Source organism: Gigantopelta aegis, chromosome 4 (assembly GCF_016097555.1).
Source record: "Gigantopelta aegis isolate Gae_Host chromosome 4, Gae_host_genome, whole genome shotgun sequence".
Lineage (NCBI taxonomy): Eukaryota > Metazoa > Mollusca > Gastropoda > Neomphalida > Peltospiridae > Gigantopelta > Gigantopelta aegis.
The window spans coordinates 70,653,267-70,679,732 of record NC_054702.1 but is presented as its reverse complement, the minus strand read 5'-3'; the positions used below and the strand labels follow the sequence as shown (position 1 = coordinate 70,679,732).

The following is a 26,466-nucleotide window of genomic DNA, read 5'->3' as shown; positions in this document are numbered from 1 at the left end:
CTGGAACAGGTGATATGAGTCACGTGACTACTCGATGATATTTTTAACTTGAACTGCTAGCTGCTAGTATACACATCTAGAGTCGAGAAATAACTCAGGTGTAGCTGTATTGTTTGCAGATAAGATAAAATAAACCATACGAAATCTAGATCCATGTACATCGTGTGGCATGCGAGTGATACGTGCGTCCTTGAGTTGTGGTGCGGCCGAACGCAGACGGTCATAAGTTTATTCTAATTCATAAGCGTACGAGACAGGGTGTTCAGGGAACTGCCCCCCCCCCCCCCCCCCTCATCCCTAATACTAGAGTAAAGTCTCAAATTCGGGCAAATATGATAAATATATTCGGGATAAATGTGCTAACCTGAGGCCTTTTCACTATGTATTTTATTTACATCATTGTACCCACAACATTAGTTGTAATTCATGTAAAAATAAAATGCGTAGTGATTGGTAATGATAACATGACAAAATATTGTTATCCACATTCCGGCATTTGCACTGAATCGGGCAAAAACCAGCCTACACCACCACTCCCCACACGTGAGCCTATGACACCCCCGCTCCCACCTGTGCTGGAGCAAATCCTCAAACTGGGGCAAAACCATAGAGATATTCGGCCAAATGAGCTGGCCTGAAAGCTTTTCACCATATAGTGCAATCATTCTACCCTCAATATTAATTGTAGGCCTACATGTATAAATGCGTAATGATTTTTTGTAACCCTGTATAACTGTTATACAGTAATGTTATTATGAATAACCGGCCTCGGTGGTGTCGTTGCTAAGCCATCGGACATAAGTCTGGTAGGTACAGGGTTCGCAGCTCGGTACCGGCTCCCACCCAGAGCGAGTTTTAACGACTCAATGAGTAGGTGTAAGGCAACTACACACTATTTTCTCTCACTAACCACTAACAACTAACACACTGTCCCAGACAGACAGCCATTTTCGTTTGATTCGGGTAAATATCGACCTGCCCCACTACAGTGGGAGCCCGTATGCATATGTTTTCTATACTACATTGGTCATTGCGACATATAGTCTTAGAGCGGAAACCCGGGGGGGGGGGGGGGGGGGGGGGGGGGGGGGGGGCTTGATTGCAAGCTTTGAATCGCTGCTGGAGTTTCGCGTCGCGTACACCGGGTCACGGGCAACCGTGACTTTGGTGTACGGCGACTCGGACTCGCAGAAGAGGAAGGGAAGAGGACGGAGGAAGAAGAAACGTGCGCCAGGAGCGGCTCAGAGGCGAACAAAACTGGCGGCTCAACCGCCAGCGGCGGTCCCTTCTGAGTCGCCGCCCCCGGCTCGGCCCAAGACGAAAGGACCAGCTCATCCGGACCCGCCGTCAAAACCGAGGGATGCTCTCAACGCGCCGATGTGCGAGACGCCCGCAGACGGACCTCCATCTCCCTCTACGCCACCGCCTACACGTAACTGGCCACTGTCACCAGTCTTGCCAGTTCGGAAGGCGGCGGTCCGGGCAGGAGCCGTTGCGAAGAGGAAGGCCGTCGCTCAGCCGAGCGACCAGCCTGACAAGGCAAGGCCTCCGCCTTCACAGGAACCGTCCCCCTTCGACTCGGAAGCCGTCTGGAAAGTTCAGATCGGGAAAATCAGGTCCGGCTTCCTGAAGTTCGTGCAGGGGGACACCTCGGATCCGGCATTACTGATGGGCGGACTAGTGGAACCAGAGCTGAAACAACTGCCTGATGGAAGCGCTTACGAGCTACACACCATCAAGTCTACAGCCGGCAAGACGGGGTTGGTACTAACTCAGCGCCGAGAAGGAGTCTACCGACAAGCGGTCCTAGTTAGAGAGATGGATAGCCATACCATCCACAGGATAGTCAAGGCCCTTTTCGGCAACGACTACCGGAGTGTTATAACCATCCTCGCCGACCAGAGATGGAAGCACTTTATCCCCGCCTTTGACGGTTCTCCGCTCATTAGTTCACCCTAACGGCCTTAACAAGGCCACTCACGTGGACATATAGATTGGACTTTAAACATTTAGACCTTCGTTCAAAATTTTATGTCGAAATTACTTTTTTTTAAAATATTATTAAATAGTCCGATCCCCTCTTCTTTCTCTTATTTATTTTTGGACTGTCCTTCTAAAATGCTCCAAATTATGTAAATATTCGGCCGAGCAGTCAATTCTTCTTTTTTTTTTGGCTTGTAATTTTTTTCTTATTTTTTAAAAATTATTCTATTAACCTTTTTACTAATTGCTATTTTCAAAATTCTGCCCATTTTCAACACTAACCCCCCAAACCCCCCCCCCCCCCCACCACCACACACACATCCAGAGTCAGGCCACCGATCTTATCGGAGGTCGGACTCGGGATGGGCGCGTTCGAAACCCTAGTGGTATATGGGCACGTTAAACTAGTTATCATCATCATCAAACCACTGGCATGATTTTGCAAGTAAGGTTTTGATTGGTCGAACGAAAGGTCATCTGGACATGAGCTCCAACGGGCTGTTGTTAGATCCACATGTAATAGTGGAGCTAATTTTAATTAGATTGGTTCTTCTATTAGTTTGTCCGATATTTGCTTTGCAGATTAGAAACAATTTAAGTTTTGTTCCATCTCTGTCACTGTACCGACAAACTGGTATACCTTAAGTCGTGGTTTGTGCTGTTCTGTCTAAGAAAACCTAGGTATAAAATCCCTTGTTGCTTTTCGGTAGAAGAAATCTATTTGAGTATAAAATCCCTTGTTGCTTTTTGGTAGAAGAAATCTATTTGAGTATAAAATCCTTTGTTGCTTTTTGGTAGAAGAAATCTATTTGAGTATAAAATCCCTTGTTGCTTTTCGGTAGAAGAAATCTATTTGAGTATAAAATCCCTTGTTGCTTTTCGGTAGAAGAAATCTATTTGAGTATAAAATGCCGTGTTGCTTTTTGGTAGAAGAAATCTATTTGAGTATAAAATCCCTTGTTGCTTTTCGGTAGAAGAAATCTATTTGAGTATAAAATGCCGTGTTGCTTTTCGGTAGAAGAAATCTATTTGAGTATAAAATCCCTTGTTGCTTTTTGGTAGAAGAAATCTATTTGAGTATAAAATGCCGTGTTGCTTTTCGGTAGAAGAAATCTATTTGAGTATAAAATCCCTTGTTGCTTTTCGGTAGAAGAAATCTATTTGAGTATAAAATGGCTTGATTACTTTTCGGTAAAAGAAATCTATTTGAGTATAAAATCCCTTGTTGCTTTTCGGTAGAAGAAATCTATTTGAGTATAAAATGGCTTGATTACTTTTCGGTAAAAGAAATCTATTTGAGTATAAAATCCCTTGTTGCTTTTCGGTAGAAGAAATCTATTTGACTATGTTGCGACAGCGTGCTTCCTCTAAAGTGTTGCAAACAACAATTGCAAAACACAACAGACACATCACCACCTGGGTTGCGTTCAGCCAGACCGAACAGAAAAACGTCCGCTACACTGGTTTATACGCTTCCCGTTAAACCAAATGGCTACGTCGGAAACCAATCAAATAGTTCGCGAACATTAGCGAAACGTTCGCTGGCTGAACTTAGGGCTGGTTGTCAACAACCCGTCTTCAATCTATGCAGACAGAAAACAAACAAACAAACAAACAAACAAAGCATTATATTTAGCTTCTGGTTTATTTGACTAACCAAAACATTTCCATTTCCAAAAGAGGGAGACATTAAAATTATATTTTCATACATTTCCAGGATATTTAGTTAATCGTGTATGGAGGACTTCAAGATATTTCGCCATTTGAACAGGTTTCGTTCACATTTTAGGACATTCCCAAGAAGGCTGTTCCAGTAACTATGAACTCTCCGGTAATCACGTTAGAAATGACCTTCACCTTCTGGTTCGGTTGTTGTCCACCACAGGAGATACCATAAGAACCTCATAAAAACCAAAACACCAAACAATGTTCGCAAGCAACCATTGTAAAACACAACAGACACTGGGCTGCATTCAGCCAGACCAAGCGGAAAGACGTCCACTAGACTGGTTTATGCGCTTCACGTTAAACCAAAATGGCCAAGTCGGAAACCAATCAAGTAGTTCGCGAACATTAGCGTTTCGCTGGCTGAACTTAGGGCTGGTTGTCAACAACCCTTCTTCAATCTATGCAGACAAAAAACTAACAAACAAAGCAATATTTTTAGCTTCTGATTTATTTACCTAACAAAAACATTTTCATTTCCACAAGAGGACGACATTAAAGATACATACTCATACAAATTTCAGGATATTTAGCTAATTGTTTATGGAGGTCTTCAAAACGTCTTGTCATTGGACCAGGTTTCGTCCACATTTTAGGACATTCCCAAGAAGGCTGTTCCAGTAACTGTGAACTCTCCGGTAATCACGTTAGAATTGACCTTCACCTTCTGGTTCGGTTGTTGTCCACCACAGGAGATACCATAAGAACCTGATAAAAACCAAAACTAGACATGCTACACCAAACGATTAAAGGTGCATTCTTACACGTCGTTTATTATATACATTGACAAAAAAATATAAACAAAAAAACCAACAGCAACGACAACAAAAACAGACTTTAAAAAACACCTTGAAAACACACACACAAAGAAAAAAAAAACGTATACAAATATTACACCATCTAGTAACACAGAACATGTTGAATTTGAAAAGTATATACTTAGTTTTTCATACCTTTTATATCTAGTTAAAGAATTTATAATTCCTTGAGAAGCTTTTATTAATTTCTGACACACGCAAATACACACAAATACACACACACACTCAAATACACAAAACACGCACACAAACACACACACAAATACACACACACAAATACACGCACACACTCAAATACACAAAACATGCACACAAACACACACACAAATACACACACACTAAAATATACAAAACGCACACAAACACACATACAAATACACACAAAGCACACAAACACAAACATGCACGCGCGCACACACACAGGCACACATACACACACACAAATACACAAAACACACACAAACGCGCACTCACTCACACACACCAAAAACGTTTCCTTTTGCCTTCAAATACTGCCACAGGACCTATTCCCCACCAAGTACGTTACATACCTTCTTCTATGACCCATCCCACTGCATCGTACCACACCGCCAATCTCTCCGCTGGGATGGTAAACTTTACTTCTACATATGTCCATTTGGTAATTCTGACTCGATCGACATAAACCAGTTGTAACTGAGGAACAGTAACAGATACTTTTGGCCACCAGATGTAGACCTGGACTACCTACAATATACCAGCATGTGATGTTCTGCTTACTAAATCGCTATTATCAACTTTAATAAAATATAGCTGTTTATTTTCAAATCGCTGAACACACTGAAGAAGTATTTGCAATAGCCGATTTAATATGTACAAACAATAAGATATTAATTGCTTATCGAAGAACAAGGTTAAGATCAACTAGATTTTCATGGGTAACATCATTAGTTGGTTACTGCCCAAAGTATAACGCTGCATTTAAAAATAGATCACTGACAAAACAAAGATGACCAAAATAAATAAATATAATATAATAATTAAAGTTTGTTTTGTTTAACGACACCACTAGAGCACATTGATTAATTAATCATCGGCTATTGGATGTCAAACATTTGGTAATTCTGACTCGTAATCATCAGAGGAAAGCCGCTACGTATACTACGAAATGCAGTATGTCATACAAAATGGTGGCTTGGCTTCCGAAGACGTGATGACATCTCATGGGCGTACATAGGGGGGGGGGGGGGGGGGGGGGGGTCGAAATCGCTTTTTTTTTTAATTTAATATATCTGACTTTGATATCTGACATTATTATATTTACTCAACATAGAAATATATGCCCAATATCTCTGCAATCTATTTTGGAACCCCCCTTTTCAAAATCCTATGTTTTGGAACCTCCCTTTTCAAAATCCTATGTACGCCCATGCATCTGGGTCCTAATTCACTAAACTCTCGCAACTCTACGATATCGCAGTATGACTTGCAAAGAGGATGCTATGATGCTTAAAAGAGCTTTGTGAATTAGGCCCCTGATTGGCGTAACCTGCTCAGTCAGAGACACCATTCAGGAAAACAGCTTTAATAAAGTTTAATGTATTTTTTTCATCAAAGTCATGAACATATTTATATATAAATGTCAAAATCATAATTTCAGTTATCATTATGTCATAAGTCTGTCGAAATCGTCCCAAGTTAACGAGGCTTAATATGATTGTTAGTAGCGTGCAACGCTTATTGAAGCACGTTTAATATACTTTCGTATACGTGAAAATGCTGTAGTATTTGGTGTGCTCGACGCCGTTTTACCAAAGAATCTTACCACTAAGATCACCTTAAGCGCATAAGGTAGCTACGCACTTACGTTGATCTTAGGACTAAGACTGCTTCGTAAAGCGGGACCCTGTATCGTGTGGTGTGTGTATATCCTGCATTGTGATAGAAACGCCAAATCAGTTGTAAGTTAATTTTTCAACTTTAACAAAAATCCCGAGCGCCATGATTTTCTTATGCTAAGCACTTAAAAGTATCTTTATTAATATTCCTGTCTTTTCTTACCTCATCAGCGTCATAGTCCCCAGTGTTTTCAACCGCGATCTCCACAGACATGTTCTGCCCGGCCTTCACGAGAACGGGATATATCATAGCAACGTATTTAAAGGTTGTATACGACAAGCCGAAGCCAAATGGGTAGTAGACCTCTCCTTTAAAATAGCGATACGTCCTTCCTTCCATCGTGTAGTCTGTGATAGGGGGTACCTGTACCAATTAATAAAGTTAGGTACCGGTAAGTCGAATGATTCGTGGAACCAATAACATACGAATTATATCAATTTTAAGCTGTTTTGTCTTTTACAAATATTGTTTTATAAATACAACAGTGACGTACGAAGGTGCCGGGGGGGGGGGAGGGGGGGGAGGGACACACACACATATACACGCCCCGTTGACCCTTCTCCCCCGCTTCTTACGCCAGTATACAATATGTAAAAATATAATAACTTTTCATTTAACTTTGTCATTGTATATCATATGTAATGTTTATGCAGAAACCAAAGTACCCCCCCCCCCCCCCCATTAAAGTACTACATGATCGATTGCCTATATAGATTCATATAATTTGAATTCTGTTAACGAGAGCAATGATATCATGGACAGAATATTGAATTTTGAATCTGCTGCTTCGTGGTAATCGAGAACATACCAGATTAAAGGTTTGAACAATTTCTAGCCAACCTCTTTTAATTATATGACAAAAACAAACAACAACAACCCACCCCACAAACAAACAAACAACCCCAAACAAATAAACAAACAAACAAAACCCAGTACTGACGTCATCGATGTATTTGGGCCACGTGTTGGGAAGTCTTCCGGCCGGGACATCGCCATCTTGTTGGTTGGTGAGAATTCTCCTCATCGCCTCGCCAGTCGCCTGAGCCGGGAAGAACACTTCAAACATGGCGCTGACGTCGTCGTTATTGTAGGCCCAAGTTAAGTTCATAGGTCCGGCGTTGAACAGAAACACGATCAGTGGTGCTCCTTTACCTGTGGTGAGAAGTCCACTTTAATAAGACAACCGAAGAAAACGTCGTATAAACCCAAGGCATAAAACCACTGATTACAGTTATCTTCCCATTTGGTTGTCCGGAAATTTGTCCGCGCAAGTAGTCTGCTGTTTGACGATGATTATTTCATGGCAGACAGCTTTCAAGTGGCAACTATTTGACTGAAATTGACAGGGGAGAGCATGTAGTTTGTAAACATGTGTAACTTGTTGACATTGAAAACTTGTTTGTGGCAATTCTGGCCCATGCAAAAGTAATGTTTTTTGTGTAAAATGGGTGTACTCAGGCCAGGTGTTTGTTAAAACCAATACCCTGTGAGAAAGAGCTGGACAACAGGGGTTGCCCTTTTCAGGATATGTTTCCCCCAGATATTAATAAAGATGTTATAGCCACTAAGGCTATATAGAAACATATAGTGTAATTAATTTTGGGGTGTGGCCTGATATAGTTCACACATTACACCGGTTAAATGCTTCATTGTGTTGAATGTATTATAGCTAGTGAGGTGAAATTACATAGACTGATTGTGAATGCCACAAGGAATATGAAAACTAATTTATTTATTTTCTAAATATTAGTGTAAATGTTTGTTTTTTTGTTTTTTTTATTAAAAATTAAAATTAAAATGTTTAATTTTTACATTTCAATATCCTCCAAAATAGCATAAAATGACCTCTGATGTTACTACATGTTGTTGCAATATTGTTTAACAGTTTTGAGATAATAAGTTGGTAAAAAAGAGCAAAAGTTGAATTTTGTTGGTCAATATTGAGATTTAATTTCTTTTTTTAATATTGTCTTTTAATAAGTTTCTCAATTATTGCAATTGGACATGTAATAATACTGACTTGGGCATATTTGTATATAATTATTGTTTTATTTAATGCATTGGTTTTATTTGTTTTCATGTAATTAATGATTTTATTTCCACAAACAGGTAATGAATTACAACAGATTGGGTACCTTTCATTATTTTATTCTTGTAATATAATAATAACAAGTTGATTACTATTTTCAGGTATCTTGGCTTGTTATAAATTGCACAAGCATGTATGACACCTTGCACAACTTAGTAACAATGGCACTATCACCCATGCGCCGCTCCTGTCCTATTGTTTCTAGCTTGGGTACAGTGTAAGCTGATGTGGTTTTAGTTTTCTTATCTGAAGTGACAGCTTACTACAGTTTACTGTTTTCTTAAATACTGGTGTACGTCTGGTATTGTGTTCCACATCATATTTTGCTCTTCTAGAGTTAACACTTCATGTTGCTTAATTTATTGAAGATATCCACTGAGAAGATTTAAGGTTAGTTATAGTTAGATTATTTATATTTTGGCTACACTTTAATAACATTTATTTGAATGTATATGTAACTGACTAAATAATGCTTTATAATAAGTAATTATTATATTTTTCTGTATAACTTTATAAACTGTACAGTGTAATATTAATTCTTGTTAATTCAGTAATTTGATTAATCTAAATCTAAATATGTGATAACCATAATTTGGTATGAATGCAATGTGTGCTAGTGTACGTTTGTGGTGGTGAACACTTTGTTGTATTTTATTATATATTTTATGAGACATAACCTGTCTGCGTGGTTTTTTATTATTGTAATTGTTTTATGCAAATACGTCAATCCTTTAAGTGTCAACCAGTTCCATTAAACCCTGGTGTCACATACTTGGTATGTAACACATTTGTACATGTATTTTTATAATATAATTCTTAGTTCAGGACATATGTATGTATTTTACATGATTGAGAATATCTTGTGTATTGTGATTCGTTATAATGAAGACATATGTTAAATCATTTATTTGGACATGTGAGTGATAATATATATTATGTATGTGTGTATTATAACTATGTCTGTTATAATCATAAGACATATTGTGTATTATGCATTAATTATATGTCATGTCATGTTAAATACTATAATTTAAATGATCGAATATTATGTATTGTGTATCCTGAGATTTATATATGCATAATGTATGTACTGTTTAATATGGTGTATACCAAAGTAAAATCTGTAGGGCATATTTATATTAATTGCATTTGTATGGGCTGTTTTGCCTTTTACCAAGTGGCTACATGTCTAACATAGTAAATGAAGTAGATTCAGTAAATATAGCATGTCACAATTGAATCTGAGGCCTATAATGTCTAATTTTTCCTCAAATAAGTGTATAAAATGTTTGCAAATGGCCCAGAGTTTGCTGTTTGACTGTGATTATTTCATGGCAGACAGCTTTTGACTGAAGTTGACAGTGGAGAGCATGTAGTTTGTAAACATTTGTAACTTGTTGACATTGAACACTTGTTTGTGGTAATTCTGGCCCATGCAAAAATAGTGCTTTTTGTGTAAAATGGGTGTACTCCGTCCAAGTTTAGTGGGTGTGTTTATTTAAACCAATATCCTGGGAGAAAGAGCTGTACAACAGGGGTTGTCCTGTTCAGGGTACGTTTCCCCTAGGCAGGCAAAGGTACATACAAAAATCCATGGGCCTGCTAATATTACTAAAAATGTTATAGCCACTAAAGCTATATATAAACATATAGCGTCATTAATTGTTGTCTGTGTAATGGACGTCCACCGAATGAACAATAGCTTGTAAAATCTTCCTTATTGGACTCAGATTTTATCGAGGTATGCTTAAAGATTATTACAGATTACACAATAAATTTAATGTATCTAGTTTAACAATATTTTATATTATTTCTGATGTATATATTGTTACTATATGCTTCTGGGGTTTGTTTCATACTTTAAAACAATTTTGTCTTGCAGCCTAAGCTCCCTCTTTTATAATTCATTAATTTATTCATTCGTTCATCCATTGATCCATTCATTCATTCATTCATTCATCCATCCATCCATTCATCCATCAATGCATTCGTTTACCGTATTTGACAGCGTCTTGAATGACTTGAAGTTGTTTTCCTGGCCATTCTAAGTCAGCCCGATCATGCCCTTCCCGTTCCAGAATTTGTCCTTAAATAAATAGTTTTCAAACAGATTTATATATATATATTTCAAAGAGAAGATATTTTCTGGAATGGTCTACAAAACACTAATGCATTTCAAGCACATCGATTTACCTAAATGTATATATTTTTTGGCAGAACATAACTACTAGCTGGCTTCCCTCGAGAAAGGAGTAATATAACAGTCGTCTAAGCATTTTGTCTTTCATAATTTATTTATTCATAGATCCCCTGTTCACAAAGTCTCACACTCCCAGGGAAGAGCGTTAATGGTGTACAAAATAGAAAACCTGACAGTGTGATCATAACACTGACATGCACTAATGCTTGATCAAAATACAGAGCTTGAAAGGTAGACGTTAAATATTACCAGAACAGCAACATTGAAGTTAAAAAAGGAATGCAGCAATAACGTAATTATTATTACATTTAGAGTATAATAGGGGGAAATACTACTCCAATATACACAAGAACATGTACCTTGAAATAAAACTATCCCTAGTTTAGAGACTATGAATTCTTCAGGTGAGGCAATCTAGGCAGGTCTAAGAATTCTAGCAAGTAACGATGCACCATGCTAACGGCCAATCAAATATAAATGTATTTTAAACAGGAAGTTATATTTATATAATACAAATTCACTTGAAAATGAAGACACGGGTGGTAGCTTTCCTTTAGAGCAAGGTAAACCACTCCCATAAAAGCATATCAATTTGCAAATGATGTCTGTATTCATCACCAAAAGTGTCTCATATTTTGTTTTTAAATAGCAGGGCGTACCTGTTCCCAGACATGCAAATATGACATCAGCTCCAGTAACTGTCTTCTCAATCTCGGCTGAATAGTACTTGGTGCAGGCATTAGAGTCACAACCAGGAGCGTAGCTGAACTCTTTGCCAAGTTCCTTCAGTCCTTGTAAAGGCGTCGTCGTCACTGATGGATCGATAGTCGGGGTATAGTCGCCAAACAGCTGTTCAATGTTATTGGCCATTGGACCAATAATCTATGATACAAATGTTATTACGGAAGATAAATATACACGTATACTCAAAACAATTATTTAAGGGTTATATTAGACATTTTGGTCTGGGTTTTTTATCTTAGCATATTTTAATCACATTTTAATACATTTTGATCAATGTTAACAGTGAAACAATAGCAAGCTTTGTTCGGTTTGTAAAACAAAAAGCAAATGCAACTTGTACCATAAAGAGCAATGCCGAAAATACCTTCTATCTTAATTTTGTTTTTATTCAGTATGTAAATCGATTTAACTTAACTCGGTGGCGTCTTGATTATATCATCTGGTTTAATGAAGGTGGGTCCTCGATTCGTTTACAAATATACCAGCTTGAACTCGAAGTGCGTTCACAATTAAGTTGGAAGGTGTAAAACTATTATATACTGACTTCTTGTTTGAATAACTACTAATCATCTAACACTCACTTAGTCCGTGTCCAAATATGTTGAACTACAGTTAACCTGTCTTGAAAATACGCAATGAAATATTAAAAACCCCCCAGTTTAAAACAAAGTTATTCTGCATTATATATCTGCTATCATTTCAGACCAATGCCTTGTACGTAGTTCGTGTTACAGTCAGTTCCTGTTGGATTCTATCAACGTAATCGTAATCTCCAAAGTCCGTTACGGCAAAAGAGAACCAATGGATTGGCACACACACAAACACATACACATACGCACACGCACACATACGCACACAGACATATATATATATATGTGTGTGTGTGTGTGTGTGTGTGTGTGTGTGTGTGTGTGTGTGTGTGTGAGTGAGTGTGTGTGTGTGTAATTAATGGTTACTGTCTTAAGCTATGCTCTCTAAGACTATATGTCAAAATTACCAAAAGTTTGACATCCAATAGCTGTTGATAAATAAATCAATGTGCTCTAGTGGTGTCATTAAATAAAAACAAACTTCAACTTTAACTTGAGCTTCAACTTTAAGTAGTGTCATTAAATAAAGCAATCGTTTTGTTGGGTCATTCTGTAAATGGACGCCCGTGCGATCCTATCTTTACAATGATAATATTCTACAAATATAACTATTTAAAATCCCGATTGTTGGTGATACTCACGGCTATTTTGTCATACACTGTTTTCTTGAGCGGAAGAAACCCATTCTTGTTTTGCAGTAAGACAAATGACTGCATGGCTGCTTTAAGAGACAGTTCCTGGTGCGCTTTGCTCTGTAAGACTGACAGATCCAGTTTGGTGTATGGATTGTCGTCGGGTGGATCAAACTCCCCCAGCCTCATCCTCGTGTAGAACAGTGGCTTGACGCGATCTCGAACTACGTCTTCAGTCAGCAAACCTTGTTTGATGGCGTCAACTGTACATGGAAAAATAAGTCATCATACACCAACAGTATGTATGGTACATAGGTAAAACAATAATCAAATTTGAGCTGTACATCTGAAAAAAAATCAGTTATTTTACATCATCTGTACAGAAGAACACAGTTATTATGCATCATCCGTGCAGGAGAAAAACATTCATCCTACATCAACTTCACATAGGAAAAATATTCATCATACATCAACTGTAAGTAGGAAACGAATAACAGTCATGACATATCAACTCGCTGTATATAGGAAAAACAGTCATTATACGAATCAATGTATTATGTTGTAGACATGACAGACAGCCATAACCTCAAGATGAAGGAACCAGAAGGCACCAGCTATGGACATGAAACATTGTCCTCAAGGAATGACTACAGATAGGAAATGTAGACTTGAAACAAACATCAACAACAGATTGCAGAAAACAAACATTAATTTATATATTTAATTGTACTTTATTACTATTTGTAAATATTTGTTGTTTTTGTTTTGTTTTGTTTTGTTTTTATGGTTTTTTATGTGTGTTTTTTTATTTGTTTGTTTTTTGGTGTTTTTGTTGTTGTTGTTTTGTTGTTGTTTTTTTGGGGGGAGAGGGGTGTTTAGCTGTTGGTGTCTTTGTTTTGTTGCTGTTGTTTTTGTTTTACAAATAATGTACATTAATTTAGTTCACTAGTGTATTTACGCATTGCATAGTACACAGGATCCGCAGCATTGGACGACAACTCGAGGTTGCAGCCAGCTTTGATGCACGCCGCTGCCGTCTCAGCAGATGTGTTCAGGTAGTGGTGCCAGGTGATGATGTTCTCAATGGCTGACCCATCGCTGATGATGTAGCCAGAAAAATTCCATTCGTCTCGCAGAATTGTGGTCAACAGCTTTTCATTAGCACAGGAAGGTACTCCATTTATTCTGTGTATAAAAAAAGAGTCATATATTTAGGACATAGGGACAGACATATACATACAGACAGACAGACAGACAGACACAAAGTAAATACACACATATATATAAAGACATATATGTATAATGAACAAATGAACGAACAATGTAAGAAGAATTCTTTTGTAAATATAGGTGGACACGTGGAAAGATAAATATAAAAAGTAACCATTATTCCTACCGGCCCTGCTGTTTAGACGAACGAACTGATACGACGACACTACACGAGTTTAATACTATACAGGTAGTTAGAAAGATTATGGCGTCTTCTGCCCGAGAAAAGTATAGGTTACATATTGTTTTTGTTTCTGAAGCAGAAGAAATTGTGTCGTCACTTTTTGTAGCTTCACACTAGATTGTATGTCTGATTACCTGTTGTAACTACACATCAGGTTGTATGACCCGGCCTTAACGCACGCCTTGAACTGTGGTAAGAACGTCATCCTCCAGTCACTTTCAGACACCTGTACATACAAACAGTGTCACAGGTAAAACGGCAACATCATCTAACAGATCAAACAGCAGTACAGATATGTTAATCAATGCGTAAAACGTTAGGGTATTGTAATTATCGTGTACTTTTATACATAAGCATACGAGATGGGGGCAGGGGGCAAACTGCCCCCCCCCCCCCCACACACACACACACAATGCTGGAACACATCTACTCATTCGGAAAAAACTGATGGTGAGATTAGGACAAAATGATATGCCCTGAACACTTTTCACCATGTATTTCATCATTCTGTCGTGGTGAATTTTACTTATTGAATACATGAATTTGCATTTCCAGTTTTCGGTTTTCTGGTGGATGATTCCCCAAATGTGTGTGGAATTGACGTAAGAGTCATTTGAACCATTTCAGCCAAAATAAATAAATAATAGGCCTACAAAATCCTACATAGTAAATTGAAAATAATACATTGCAGACTGATAATTTTTTTATTATTAATATTCATTGTTTGCTATTATTTGCGATTGTAATTGTAAACAATTATTAATTGCATCGTACAGTTGTTCATTATAGGCAATTATATCATCAGACCCAAAACTTTTGTAATGACTGTTTTATATACATGTATATATTTTCTGCGTCAACAAGTATACAAAACTATATCCAGCATTTGTATGGGGTTTTCTTTCTTTCTCTTTAATAGCAGTACACATGTAGACCTAGCAAGTTGCACTTTAAAACAATACGTACTTATAAAACTGTTTTGTAATATATGCAAATAAGAATAAACATCGTTATTGAGATTCAGGCATTTTCTTTTAAAACCTCTAACTTCGGACAAAAATCAGTCTATGTTTTTACAGTGTTATTACTCGATGTACATAACCCATAACAAATAATAGCATGTTATTAGCTTTACATATTAACACAGAAGAGTTTTGTATTATGCAGGCGTTTTGTTTCTTGGATCTGACCATCCATGTCGAGCACTCCCATACTTTTAAGACTCGTTTGTGTAATCACCATCGATATTAAGTTTCCGTGTGTTACAGTATTGGTAAAACATTTTACGTTTTCTGCGTCAACAAGTATACAAAACTATATCCAGCATTTGTATGGGGTTTTCTTTCTTTCTCTTTAATAGCAGTACACATGTAGACCTAGCAAGTTGCACTTTAAAACAATACGTACTTATAAAACTGTTTTGTAATATATGCAAATAAGAATAAACATCGTTATTGAGATTCAGGCATTTTCTTTTAAAACCTCTAACTTCGGACAAAAATCAGTCTATGTTTTTACAGTGTTATTACTCGATGTACATAACCCATAACAAATAATAGCATGTTATTAGCTTTACATATTAACACAGAAGAGTTTTGTATTATGCAGGCGTTTTGTTTCTTGGATCTGACCATCCATGTCGAGCACTCCCATACTTTTAAGACTCGTTTGTGTAATCACCATCGATATTAAGTTTCCGTGTGTTACAGTATTGGTAAAACATTTTACGTCTCGTGCGTTCGTTGCTAGTAGGGCTGTGTTGTCCGCGTATAGCAGGCAAAGCAGACATATGCCAGCATCCAAAAAGGTGGCGAGATCGCCAATGGCAAAGGAAACTCTAGTACAGCTTTGACTAAGAAGATACGTTTCCAAGTCATTTAACTAAAAAGAAAATTGAACAGGTGACAAAGTTTCACCCTGTCGTTCTCCGATATTACATGGAAAATTAGTTGCGAGTGAAAGAATGATACTAGATTAAGAATGATTGGGATACAGAGGAGTATACTAACATTCTATGACTCTTATTGTTCGAGAATGTCCCTTTAACAAACCTTGGCATCAAACGAGAACCTAGATACAGGAATATTCTCGGGTCCCCCATGCACGTCGAAGTGTTTACAGCCGGCATTGGCCCGGATGAACCTGGAGTTGTTTCCCTGGAGACCCTTCACGAAGTGTTCTGCTAACATTCCACTCAGAATAGGATCTTCACCGTACGTTTCCTCAGGAATAATAACACAATCAAAATAAATGCTTTGAGACAGTGATCAATTTGGCCGGAACAATTTCTCCTGAGAATCATTCCTACAAAAGGATAATACTTCACACAGGCCCGGGGTCCAGTGTTCGTAGAAAACTGAGCCTATGCTATATATATATTGTCTAATTTCAACATTGTGCACAATTTATTTACGATCATTCAGCCATTAAAGGGACATTCCTGAGTTTGCTGCAATGTTTAAGATGTTATCGACTAACAGAGACTTTTTGACGACTGTAATTACATATCAAATATATTTTTCTACATAAAATATTAGTGGATGTATATTAAACGTTTTTCTGATCGTCCTAATATTTGTAGTAGGTTAAATTTCATTTTATTTCCTAAAAACTATTTTTTTAAAATTATTTTAAGACAAACTCCAGTTTGGGCTTCTTACAAATATTAAGACGACCAAAAACACATTGAATATACAGACACTGATGTTCTAAACAAGAAAATATATTTAATATGTATGTTTAATCGTAGAACTATTTTTTTTTAGTCGAAAACATCTTACAATGCAGCAAACTCGGGAATGTCCCTTTAAATATATAATGGGACTGTGCTGCTATGACTATTTTAACACATACTGTATTTTGTTTTTATAAATATTGCAAATGCATGAAAGGAAATGTTTTATTTATCGACGCCTTCAACATATTTTATTTACGAATGCAAATGCATGTATGCCAAGTAGCTTTAATACTGATGTTCATGAAAGCATACGCACATAGGCGTCGGAAGGTGCCATCAGCTGGGAGAAGACGGTTATAATAAAGTAATTCGCTGTCAAGAGGTTTCATAATATTCAGAAATGGAAAGGGTGGTACCCTCTATCCACATCTCCTTTCGATGTCTGTGATGAATTAGTTACGTCTGCCTTTTATTTATTTTTTCCATTTCAAAAATCGAAATTCATTTAGTCAGAATCCCACACTGTACAGAAAAAGAGGCTTGTGTATACATACCTGGTTACGACCCCATCTGGGATCCCGCATGATGTTGATGACTGGACTGAAGCAGCTAATTCCCCTGTGGTCTCCATACAATCCATGTTTCATGTAGTCGTTAAACTTCGCACGGACCTCTATACCGGTAGCCTCAGCCACACTGAAGACTAGCGAAGGGCTGCAAGAAGAAGGTGAAAATATGACGATTTCTTTACTCATATTCTGGGAAGATGTCTCGGTTGTGGTGATAGTGAATAGGGAGACCTGCAATTTGTGATATTGCTGCTGCTGTTACTGCTGCTGCTGTTTATGATACAGTTATTGCTGTAAATTCGTGCTAGGCTCGAAAGATCCAACCTCCTCGGTCGACCCATTTCTCTTTTCTTTTCTGAATGTATACAGATTTATCCAGCACTCGCAGATCGTTTATATTTTCAAATCTTAATGGGGGGTGGGGGTGGGGGGGGGATGAATGCTTACGTTTGAGATCAGTTGAACGGTTCTAAATTTTCGCACCTCATGATGATTCTTATAGGTACTAAAAAATACGTTTTATCGAAATCGCGCACCAAACGATCTCACCAAGCCACTGTATTGAGCTTCTAAAGATATTAGAACATCCAAGAACAAGAGTCCCTCCCGTTCTCCCTTAACAAATGTCTATTAAAAATATTTTATTTAATGTTATGAATATGAGAGTTAGTTTCAGGCACGGCGGAGCTGGGGGGGGGGGGGGGGGGGAGGTTGGGGAGCTCTAGCCCCCTGAATATTTCTGAACCAAAATATTATTGGTAATAAATCTTAAGGCAGAGATGAATTTTACTTGTAGAATGCAGGAAATTGCATTTCAGGAAATCTAGTTTTCTACATGTTACGGGGGAGCATAACCCCGAGCCACCTTTAATTTGCTTTGCGCCCTCGATCTTTCAGACCCCCCCCCCCCCCCCCCCCCCCCCCCCCCCCCCCCCCCCCCCCCCCCCACGCAACATCTACTTGCTTCCGTCGTGCCTGTAGTTTAGGGTTAAGGTTGGGATTAGGTTTCATTCACGATAACCAACATAATTTTCATATTTCAAATATCACAAAGCAAATTCAGTAGCCCAAAGTGGTGGTGGAGGACAGGCGGACCTTCTAAGCAAAAAGTAAAGTTTGTTTTATTTAACGACGCCACTTGAGCACATTGATTTTTTTTTATCTTATCATCGGCTATTGGACGTCAAACATATTATCATTCTGACACTGTTTTCTTAGAGGAAACCCGCAGTCGTCAAATAGGCTACTCGTTTACAATTGGCAGCAAGGAATCTTTTATTTGCGCTTCCTATAGGCAGGATAGCACAAACCATGGCCTTTATTAAACCAGTTATGGATCACTGGTCGGTGCAAGTGGTATACACCTACCCATTTAGCCTTGCGGAGCACTCACTCAGGGTTTGGAGTCGGTATCTGGATTAAAAATCCCATGCTTCGACTTGGATCCGAACCCAGTACCTACCAGCCTGTAGTCCGATGGCTTAACTACTGCGCCAACGAGGCCGGTGTAAAAGGAACGCAGGTCCGTATGTCCTAGGAACAGTAGTCCTATCGGACCTCCATAGCTTAGGAACCATAGTCCTACCCGGACTTTCATACCTGATTTATTTTTAAGTTGTTTTTATTCTAGGACTTCTATTCGTACCGGACTTAACTTCCTTCTACAGCAGTGACAGAAATACTAGTCTGGCAAATTAGATGTCCGTTTGTTATACTCTGCAATTTGCACGAGCTGCCAGAAAAACACGATAAAAAAGTGAGGTTTTGGCAGTCTTCCATCGTAGTGTGATGGATAAGTGTACGACCGGCCTCGGTGGCGTCGTGGCAGGCCATCGGTCTACAGGCTGGTGGGTACTGGGTTCGGATCCCAGTCGAGGCATGGGATTTTTAATCGAGATACCGACTCCAAACCCTGAGTGAGTGCTCCGCAAGGCTCAATGGGTAGGTGTAAACCACTTGCACCGACCAGTGATCCATAATTGGTTCAACAAAGGCCATGGTTTGTGCTATCCTGCCTGTGGGAAGCGCAAATAAAAGATCCCTTGCTGCCTGTCGTAAAAAGAGTAGCCTATGTGGCGACAGCGGGTTTCCTCTAAAAACAGTGTCAGAATGACCATATGTTTGACGTCCAATAGCCGATGATAAGATAAAAAATCAATGTGCTCTAGCGGCGTCGTTAAATAAAACAAACTTTACTTTACTTTTTTTTTTGGATAAGTGTCTTAATCTTAAGATTATTGTGGGTTCAAATCTCTATGTCAAAATGTTATTTTTAAGTTTGAGTATCAACTTAATTATTTGTTTACGTCATAGACTTGTGGATCAGATACGTGAGCGAATTTGTGTAATCGTCTTACATTTTTGTCAGCATATTGAAGTATGACGAATATCTAGTTTTTTTCAAAAGTATATAATGCAACTACAGATATAAAGTAGGCTATGTGTTCATGTGTTCAACGCGTAGAAATATATATCTAAAAAACAATATGTAGCCTAAAATTGTTATATATATATATATATATATATATATATATATATATATGAAAACTGGTAACTCCAAAAAACGTAACATTTGGCGAACAGCAAAAGACAATTTCTGTATATACCAACATAATTTTTAATAATATGTTTTATAAGTTTATATTTTGACGGTAAATCACAATCTGATTATTTGTAATTTTCTTAATCTTCGTCCGATTGGACTTATATTCCTTGGAATCCTAGTCTATGGGACAAGGAATGTAAGTCCGTGGGACCTTTATTTCTGGTACTCCTGGTCCACAGGACTTTCAATCCTAGTATTTCTAGTACTCTGGAATTTATTTCCGATATTTTGCTTATTACATACATACATACATATATATATACATATATATATATATACATATACATATACATATACACATACACATACACATACACATACATACATACATACATACATATATATATATAAAGAGAGATTATTACCAGAGTGTTTTTCGGTATCATCAGTATCATATATTAGGAATAAAAATTGTATTATGCGAGCCTCTGGCGAGCATAATACATTATTTTTATTCCTAATATATGATATTGATGATACCGAAATACACGAGGGTAATAATCTCTTTATCATATAAGCTCAAGCTTAATACGTGTTTTTGTAAACTGTACACGCATCTTTAATTCCAATCTAATTAAAATTAGCTCCACTATTACATGTGGATCTAAAGACAGCCAGTTGGAGCTCATGTCCACCAATCAAAACCTTACTTGCAGAATCCTGCCAGTGATTTAAAACTAACAACACTGCGTAGTCCCCAATGTCCAGGTAACATTTCGTCTGTAAATAATAATTTAAATATTGACCAATCACACTTCGCCTTTTATAACGTTATTTGGGAGCATACAAATTCTAAAAATATCGGGCGAGTCTATTTTAGTGGCCGCAGTACAGCGAACCATACCAATACGTACGGGGTGGGTTATCAGTTTTCAATTTTACATTAAAAATTATTTATTTATTTATAAAATTAAAAAAAACTAAATCAGTCTTCAATTTTACATTACAAATTATTTATTTTATAAAATAAAACATGTTTTAAGGCATTCGTAATTCACACGAAACATGTCGTATACCCTCAGGATAATTCGGAATGTTTTCAAATTATTTTTAAATCACTGGCAGGATTCTGCAAGTAAGGTTTTGATTGGTGGACATGAGCTCCAACTGGCTGTCTTTAGATCCACATGTAATAGTGGAGCTAATTTTAATTAGATTGCTTTAATTCCAGTTCGCCATTACTAGATATTCAAATGACGTAAGAATATGTGGCGCGGTGTATTTTTGAATGGACATAACGTCAAACTCGAATGACGTCATTTTGGATGTCCTTACATCAAAATAAAGTTATGCCTAACGTGTTTTGTTTTCTGAACGCTGGACAGCTTTCAGTGTCAAATTGCCATTGAAATGTTTTTATTTGATGACTATGAATGCATACGTCTATCATGAAGTGTCACCCAAGTACGTTTGCTTTAATGTCAATAAACCTAGTGCCGAGACCTCGACTAATTTACATCTAATTTGCAAAGTTATCAAATTCTCAAAGTATGTGATCTGAAAAATATCACATACTTTGATTGCACTGAAAAGTAAGATATTATATGATAAATATATCCTGAAAATCCCTGAAATAAAACTTTGGAAACTGTTCTAGTAGTTAGTACTAATAATTAGTACTATAATGACCAGTTAGGCCCTACTACAATATAAAAATAACAGGAATAATAAGCATGAAAAATTACCTTTTACTGATGAACAATTAAAAATAGCATCAAAAGACTTGAAATTAATTATCATTATGGCAGTTTTGGCCATCATAAGCATAAGAGACGAGTTGGGTAAAGGGTGTCTGTATTGTTATACCTGGCATTTAGGAACATCATAAGCGTTCGAGACTGGGTGGAGGTGGGGTGGGGGGGGGGGGGGGGGGAGAGTCACTCCCCCATTTCTGGGGGTCAATGGACACTTTCGGGCAAAATGAGCTGGCCTGAAATCTTCACCATGCATTTCCATAATTCTACTCACAATATTAGTTGTAATCCATGTAAAAATGCAGACTGATTTGTTTGGAATCCTATTTAGCGTCTTGGTAGTAATGCGAATATTTGGAATCCTATTTAGCGTCTTGGTAGTAATTCGAATATAAATATACGTTGTGTTCCAGATTCGGACATTTTCGTTTCATTCGGGCAATAAAAACCAGCCTGCCTCCACCCCACCCCTACTTCCAAAAAGGGAGCCTGAGTGTCTATTGTGACCAAAACTGTCATGTGTAAAAGTGTCATGAGTAGTTAGTCTGTTTAAAGGTATACACTGTATTTGTAAATTGTGTGTGCATATTATTGACAGTATGATAATTGCTCAGGGGTTACTGTTTTGTCTTAGTCGATGTAGTGGTCCATTGAGCTGCTAAAACCCACTATTTCTATTAATTGATAAATCTTAATGATAACCATTTAACATAATTTGTTATCGATGGTATGGTTGGTTGGGACTAAGATATCATAGAGCCCAGAGTCTGATATGTCATATGTTAGACCAAATTAATTTTTGAAAATGAGCAGAATTGACAAAGCAGGCACATGTTCAGTAAATTATGCAGAGGGGAGGTCTAGACTGTGGCAGGTAGAAATGTGTTTTGAAGAGGGGTATTTAGACCACACCACCCCACCCCACACCCTATGTAAACGCGCCTGCAACATTATTGACAAAAAGGCACAAACATAAAAATTATATAATAAGATAATTTATATAACGCAAATATCACATTTTTTATAGTTGAATTATTATTATTATTTTTTTTTTATTATTATTATTATTATTATTATTATTATTATTATTATTATTATTATTATTATTATTATCAAATACCAGTATATAATGTCTAACAGATAATTGTGTTGGTATATCAGATGGGCAAGTTATACTTATCTGCGAGTACTAATACATGCTTCGAATTATGGAAAATGTTTTCGAGTTACTTTTAAATGTTTAAACATTTATTAGTTGGAACAACACGCAATGAATAAAGACCTTGGTTTTGCTCGTGTAATAAGGTCAACAAAATGTGTACATACTCTTGCAAATGATATAAATGGAAAATATTGGAATAAATAGAAACTATTTAAAGCTGCAGTGTCTGGTTTCAATCGTATACAATCAAGTTCTAAGTTCAAATACAAGCATAACTGCACTTTTAATTCACTCGCGAGTTGTCGTCATTAACGCATATCGTCAAATGCTTACTAGCCAGTTAGAACAATTCTCGCCATTTTGTAATACCGAGCGGATTCTAGCAGCCACTTCCTAGCAGCCAATTACTCTAGCAGCCAATTTCAGCAGACACGCATGGCGACGTTCTAAACATCGGACTCATACGCCTTTTATAATATGTGTTGTGGTGTGGTCTATACGAAACTAGTTGGACATCCTATATTACCGTAGTACAGAATGATTTTTAAAGTGATACTTCAGATATTATAAAAGTGCTTAATAAAACGGTTAAGTTGTATTTATACGGATATTAGTAACAATAAGACTGAAAATGAGTCTTGGTTGTTATTTTGTTTTTGTGTTGTTTTTATATAAAGATGTTCTTTAAAACTCTAAAATTCTTAAGTTGTAGTGAATAATAAACATTAGCATAACAGTGTGTTTAAAAGTGTGAAATACAGGTAACAATCGAAAGGCGTACGAGTCCGATGTTTAGAACGTCAACACGAGTGTCTGCTGAAATTGGCTGCTAGCGTAATTGGCGGCTAGGAATTGACTGCTAGAATCCGCTCGGTTTTTGTAATGCAACAATAGCCGAACCGCACTATTTTTAGCCCAGTGGGCGCCCGCCAAAAGTGTCCCACTTTCAAAATACTGGGTTTATTTTTAACTTGGAAAAGCCAGTGTAGTGAAACCAATTCGGAGTGCGGCGTCTTATATGCACCAAACTTAATGGGATTTTCTGTTCTATATGCTTAAATAATAAAAATATTCCAGGGAATGCCGCTTTAAATAAAGAGAGGCGCCAGTATTCCAAGTTAATAAATCATTTTGTTTACATTTAAAAAAAAAAAATTTATATGTACCACCGGACTTAAATTTTGATTGTCCTGGAATGCAAATCCGACCCGGACTTAATATCCTGGCAGTCAGGCCAGTATTCCTGAGGAACGTAAGTCCTAGGACTTGCATTCCTAGGTATATTAGACCTAGGACCTGCATTCCTAGGAGTCTAAGTCCGGCCAGACAACTTGCATTCCGTTTACACCGGTACATAAACTAATATTTCAACTAGAAACTTTAAACAAGAACTTCTATCCAATGTCTCAGAGGACTATGACTGTGTGCCATTAAAATACCTGAAAGTTGCAGCTAGACCAATGGCTTGTGGGAAGGAAGTAGCGTTTCCGGCTCCTGCGTCACCTCGCAAACACTCAGTGTCCCATGAATATGGCTTGATACCAAGACGAGGGATAGCCGGGGCTGGTCCCCCGTTTGGACCCGCCCCTCCACGCGACATCTGTTCTTTAATTTCCTCCATGGTGAGCCGACTCACTAAGTCATCTACTCTATCTTTCCATGGCAGTGATGTGTTACGGAATGGGTAGTCAGAGACAGTTGTAGCCGACATCAGCGCTATTGTTAAGAAAACCTCCATGGAGTTTATAATTATGCCTTATGTGAAAATGTTTCCAGATATCCTTGGCCAAATGTTACAACACCAACGAGATGTAGGCCTAAAATGTGGAAATAAGAACAGGTGATATGAGTCACGTGACGACTCGGTGATATACAAAGCGACACTATACACATCTAGAGTCGAGACTTGAGAAATAACTAATATGCAGCTGTATTGTGTTTGCAGATAAGATAAGATAAACCATACGAAATCTAGATCCGTGTACATCATGTGACATGCGATTGATACGCGCGTCCTTGAGTTGTGGTGTGGCCGGACGCAGACGGTTATAATTTTATTCAATTCATAAGTGTACGATATTCAGGGAACTGCCTCTCCATTCTACCCACAATATTAGTTGTAATCCATATACAATTGCGCAGTGATTTGTTTGTAACCCTATATAACTGTTTGGCTATAATGTTATTATGAATAAAGGATGTTATTCGGATTCAGCCATTTTCGATTAATTCGGGTAAAGATCGGCCCCTTCAGTTGGAGCCAGTACGACTGTTCTTTGGGAATTTCTTCTTTATTTTTTTTTATTTTTTTGGGGTGGGTGGGTGGGAGGGGGTAGTGATTTATCTTGGGGTGCGTAAAGTGCTATGTGTGTGTAATTAGGAGTGTATTTTTCACACATGGCGCAAAACACGTTGACTCACTTATGATTCATATAAATGCAGCAGTATAAAGCACGCGACTAAAGATGGTGAGAGTGGGGTGGACCCTAAGCAATGTGCCAAAATGTCTCTGTGGATACAGTCCTGGACTGATCGCCCTTGACAAGCAATGCTGGCGTCTTCAGGAATACAACGGAAGCCATCATTTCATTAGTTACAGTATTGAATTACCGTCTTATACAGTCAAATTGGAAAATCAAGTTTAAAAAGTTTGTTTTGTTTAACGACATCACTAGAGCACATTGATTGATTAATAATTCGGTAATTGCGAAATATAGTCTTACATTTTCCATTAATAGCAAGGAATCTTATATATGCACCATCCCACAGACAGGGTAACACATACCACGACCTTTGATATACCAGTCGTTGTGCAATGGCAGGAATGAAAAATAGCCCAATGGGCCCACCGACAGGGATCGATCTCAAAACGGCCGCGCATCAAACAAGCGCTTTACCACTGGCTACGTCCCGCTCTGTCCCATTAGAATCCCAAAATTATGGATATGGCCTTTGTTCACTTCACCATGTCAGACGATGTTAGATATGCTTCCCACCTTTTACAAATACATGTACATACTTTTTGCTGTATTCTAGGGTAATGTAAAGCGGACATTTCGATGACCGAATTTGGCGACATTTCAAGCGGGATTAACAACTCCACGAAGTCTATATTGTTTTTGTTCTTAATTACAAATTAGGCCAAATATTGATCAGGCCCAAGGCTTGTTATAACATCATTTTCTAATTATTATAAAATAAAACACAAATACAGTTTTAATAAACTTGCGCGTTATTGCCATCAACGGTTATTGATGGCGACCTTCATAAAACATAAATCTGTCGCCATGTTCTTTTATTAGTTTGTGCGATATTTGCTGTGCAGATTAGATACAATTTAAGTTTTGTTTCATCTCTGTCACTGTACCGACAAAATGCTATACCTTAAGTCGTGGTTTGTGCTGTTCTGTATATGAAAACCAAGGTATAAAATCCCTTGGTTTTTTGGTATAAGAAATCTATTTGACTATGTTGCGGCAGTGCCGCAAGCAATAATTGTAAAACACAACAGACACTGGGCTGCGTTCAGGCAACCGAACAGAAAAACGTCCACTAGACTGGTTTATGCGCTTCACGTTAAACCAAATGGCCACGTCGGAAACCAATCAAATAGTTCGCGAACATTAGCGAAACGTTCAATGGCTGAA

General features: G+C 37.7%; 1 protein-coding gene across 1 annotated transcript; it reads right to left on the bottom strand.

The window, feature by feature from the left end:
- Positions 1–4,141: 4,141 nt before the first annotated feature.
- On the bottom strand, positions 4,142–24,683 carry LOC121371021 (probable beta-D-xylosidase 5). The gene is made up of 12 exons (XM_041496630.1): positions 24,259–24,683; positions 17,344–17,503; positions 16,164–16,334; positions 14,247–14,338; positions 13,618–13,844; positions 12,669–12,922; positions 11,353–11,575; positions 10,490–10,579; positions 7,345–7,556; positions 6,567–6,767; positions 5,078–5,252; positions 4,142–4,416 (listed from the first exon to the last, which is right to left on the bottom strand). Exons 1-12 carry the CDS (start codon positions 24,555–24,557, stop codon positions 4,301–4,303), a joined length of 2,220 nt encoding a protein of 739 aa, XP_041352564.1. The 5' UTR covers positions 24,558–24,683; the 3' UTR covers positions 4,142–4,300.
- Positions 24,684–26,466: the final 1,783 nt, after the last annotated feature.

Bases quoted from the DNA above. Each gene is read 5' to 3' on its own strand.
- LOC121371021 (XM_041496630.1), bottom strand. From the start codon at position 24,557: ATGGAGGTTTTCTTAACAATAGCGCTGATGTCGGCTACAACTGTCTCT. The intron at 16,335-17,343 runs GTATGTATACAC...ATTATTCCTGAG, and splicing joins CCAGATGGGGTCGTAACCAG to GAAACGTACGGTGAAGATCC. The intron at 7,557-10,489 runs GTAAACGAATGC...TTCTCACCACAG, and splicing joins TCAAGACGCTGTCAAATACG to GTAAAGGAGCACCACTGATC.